We start from the raw sequence: 3,855 nt of genomic DNA, 5'->3' as shown, positions 1-3,855 counted from the left end.
GATCCCTCGAATCCCATTACAGCTCATTTGGTTAAAAGAAAAAACAAAGGAAAGGAAGAAATAAACAAACATATAAGCAAACGAAACAAAAGAGCATGTACACCAATTATACACTGAATATTTGTTCATATATTAATTTAAAAATAATTAACAAACCAGACAATTACAAAAAGGAGGATTGAATTAAAACCTCAACCTCCTGTATAATACATTTTTAGAAAAAAAGAAAAGAAGTAGGTGTTCTTCTTCCACCATAAGGAAGAGCCACCAGCACAATCAGAGTAAAAATTCTCTTTTTTTTTTTGCTTTTTTGAGGCGGGGAAAAAACTATACTCCTATGCAACTTAATATATAATAATTAGCTTCCATATTTCCAACTTTCAACTAGCCATGCATGCATCAATCCATCTCTAAGCAGCAGACGGGGCGGCAACGTAGTAAACAACACCGGCCTCCGAAAGTGCCATCAGGAACGGTTGCGCCCTCGCGGCCTCGTCCTCAGCATCCTCATCTGGAGGCACATAGTTCTTGTAATCCAGTGACTCGTCATTGAATATGTCCCACCATTTTTGCACCAGCATCTTGATGTCCTCCCTCTGCATGTTCTCTTCCTTGCCAGTAAACCTCCATGGCTTAGACCCCTTTATGATATATAAATGAATCATCAGATTTCTTTTTACATCACGAGGACAAGATATATTAAATTAATTTATGAAAACATGAAGCGAAGTCATAATATGGTACTTACAGCAGCACAATAGTGAACGACCTTGGCTTTGTCTGCCTCAACGTTCTCTGGGTGGCGCCAGAGCATGGCAACGACAAGATTGTAAATGGGAGGGATGGGCCTGTAAATGTCCCTGAAGTACATGTTCAGAAAGTCCTGCTCGGCAAAAGAGGTCGGGGTAGTGATTTGGACAGTCTCAAGGAGATCATGATAAGTGGAGAGGCTTGGCTCAAACACAAACATGCCAGCGTTGAAGTATAAGGCAGGCTTGGGGCCAAGCTCAGCTGGCCACTTGACCTTATCAGGGCACTGCTGGCAGTAACCGATCTTGAACTGAGGGGTATGGCTCCACGTCTTCTCACAGAAGCAGTCCATCACAGCATAAAAGTATCCATCAGGCAAGTCAAACAGGTGGTCTATATTATCAAACACTTGTATGTCACCATCCAAGTATATCATCTTGCTATACTCCACAAACTGCAAAGACAGTGACCAAATTAGTAACCGACAAAAAAAAAAGAAAAAAAGGAACGTACGTACGTGTAACACATGCAAAAAAGGAAAAATTAAAATAAAAGGAAAAAACACAGCTTACCTCCCAAATACGAAGCTTGGAGTAGTTGATGACATAATAGGCCATGGCAAATTGAGTCTGATTCTCAGGAGGATACACAGGCTCGATCTCTCTCAAGAAGCAACCTTGTTCGATGAGGATTTTTCTGTGCTCCTCGGGGACATCAGGGAGCATTGCGACCAACAAAGGGTACTTGCTTTTGGCTTTTCTCAAGCCCTTAACCAAGCCAACGACTCCTTTCCAGTAGTCACCGTCGCCGGCCAAGAACGTGACGTACGCACGCTTTGGCAGACTTGGTGTTTTGGACAGGGAAGTGGTTTTGGTGATGGTGGTGGGGGTGATATCAGGGGCCATGGTGAAAAGGGTTCTGAGAGGAAGTGAAGATATGAAATGAGTATTGAAGAAGAGTGAGTGAAAGTGTTTGGATTGACAGAAAACGAAGGAGACTTTTTGAAGGTTGTTTGAAGACAAATGAGTGTTTTTTCTTTTAAGGTTCTTGTGTTTTGTGATGTGAGGATAAAGGGGATGGTGGGGGTATGTATTTATAGGAATTCGGGGTTGGTGTAATTCTGGAAAAAAACTGAAATTTTGGTTTTTTTAATTAATGAATTTTCTAGGTTAGGGAAAGCTGATCTGTTTGAAATCTTTTCCCACCCAGTCAAAAAAAAAAAATCGCTAAAGGACAAAGATTTGTTAAATACTTTATCCGCTTTTAAGAGCGAAACGCCGACGTTTGGGTATTTGACTTGCAACTGTATTGGCTTGACTGCCGTTACTCAAAACTTGAATGCGTTATCTTTCCACCAAAGAGATCGCACTCTACGTGTGGCAGCCGACTAGATCTGACGGTTACAACAAGACAATTCTAGATCTAGTCGGTGCACGAAAAAGGGGGAAAATTAATATAGTTAATGAGAATATCCTCGAAGATCCTCCGTCAATCTCTTCGCGTATTATGGAAACACCCTTTATTTATCCTTTGTTTTACAGCTTCAGACATCGTAATCGGCCCTTTATTACAAGACAAGTGTGATGGTATTTTTGTCCAGTGAGAGAGACCTTTCTATATTATTAATCCAATATCAAAATCCCTTTAATAATAAAAAGGGAAAAAGCGTGTTTTAAAAATTAATTTACATTACCATTTTAGCTTCCACCGCCACCAAACCCGGGCCCTCTAATTACTTCCCACGAAAACCACACGGTTTGACGCCACGTATTCGGATACGGCACGTGGCAGGCCCACAGGGCACTATTTTTCAAGAGATTTAATAAAGTCACACTGGGGTCCAGTCCAAAAACAGCCACGCAGTCTTTTTTACTTTGCTACGTGGCGACCCCGCACGACCGTTCATAACCGCAACCACAAGCGTGTTTCCGGTGGGCCCCACAGATACCCGTTTCGTGTCCATTTCAGAGGGGTCCGATTGTACGAAGAGCTGACACGTTTCAGCATCTAATTTAGCGGACGGTGTGAAGCCATGCTGGCACAAATAGAAGCAACTTCCTTGAACAACGATGAGGGACTTTTCCTAGTAAATGTAGTTAAGTTAGTTGGGCCTGACATGGGCCCTACAATTAATTACTAGATAATGAAATTAGACTTAGTTTTAAGATAATGTTTCAACTTTAGACTAAACCGACCAATTTTTAACGGATAATATTTTTTTGTGGTTTCAAATCAACATCAAGAAAAGTTGTATGTATAATTTGACCAGGGAACTTTCACATTTTGGGAATATGCTCCAAGATTCTTGATGTTCATGAAATTACATGAATCAAGAGCTGCCAAATTTTAAGGAAACTTCATCAATAGTTGATCTACTGCCATTTTAATGCAGTTAATATGATAGAAAATTCCAAGTGATTACATTCCTTATTCGAGTTAGTTAATTGAAAAAGAGAGATGATGATGTATATGGATAAATAGATTAGCATTCTCCAAAAATTATACATACCGTTGATAGTTTCAATCTCAATAAGAATGTTAGTTCTATTAATAAATATTTTCTTACTTAAATGGTAAGCTTAGAAAATTAAGATGCGGAATTGATATAGGTACATAATCAAATGAATACAATCTTCCATAAACAGAAATATAATATCGATATTAATAAATTGTAATCATATTAGGCGTTGCTAAGTTTGGAAAACGGAGATCCAAAATTTACATTCTAACTAATAAGACACCTATCAATAACTTCATAATTATTGACATATAATGTTAGACAAATTTTGAGTTTCAAATTTATAAGTCTAACATTACCATTCAAGCGTTTATATGATATGATCATATTGATTTATCGTGTCATCTTTCCTATATATTTGTGAAACCAATGCACCATTTCTCATGTTTGTAAGTATTATTATTAATTTACGGCATTCTGAGGATGTAAACATGGCCCTCTATCTACTTAGATTTTGAACCCTAAATTTCTTTAACCTCCTTTATAAAAATTTTACCACTTATAATCATATAGGTAATATTTTTTAAACAAGAAAAGTAATGTTGTTTTCCATTGTTAATTTTTCTTATGGGAAGCCTAATTAAGTG

At 38.2% G+C, this 3,855-nt stretch overlaps 1 protein-coding gene across 1 annotated transcript; it reads right to left on the bottom strand.

Annotated features, from left to right (window-relative positions):
* Nucleotides 1–293: 293 nt before the first annotated feature.
* Nucleotides 294–1,828, bottom strand: LOC18040981 (galactinol synthase 2). The gene is made up of 3 exons (XM_024185001.1): nt 1,323–1,828; nt 749–1,204; nt 294–641 (listed from the first exon to the last, which is right to left on the bottom strand). Exons 1-3 carry the CDS (start codon nt 1,653–1,655, stop codon nt 411–413), a joined length of 1,020 nt encoding a protein of 339 aa, XP_024040769.1. The 5' UTR covers nt 1,656–1,828; the 3' UTR covers nt 294–410.
* Nucleotides 1,829–3,855: the final 2,027 nt, after the last annotated feature.

Source organism: Citrus clementina, unplaced genomic scaffold (assembly GCF_000493195.1).
Source record: "Citrus clementina cultivar Clemenules unplaced genomic scaffold, Citrus_clementina_v1.0 scaffold_5, whole genome shotgun sequence".
Classification (NCBI taxonomy): Eukaryota; Viridiplantae; Streptophyta; class Magnoliopsida; order Sapindales; family Rutaceae; genus Citrus; species Citrus x clementina.
Note: the sequence above shows the minus strand (reverse complement) of the source record. Positions and strands in the feature narration are given on the sequence as shown.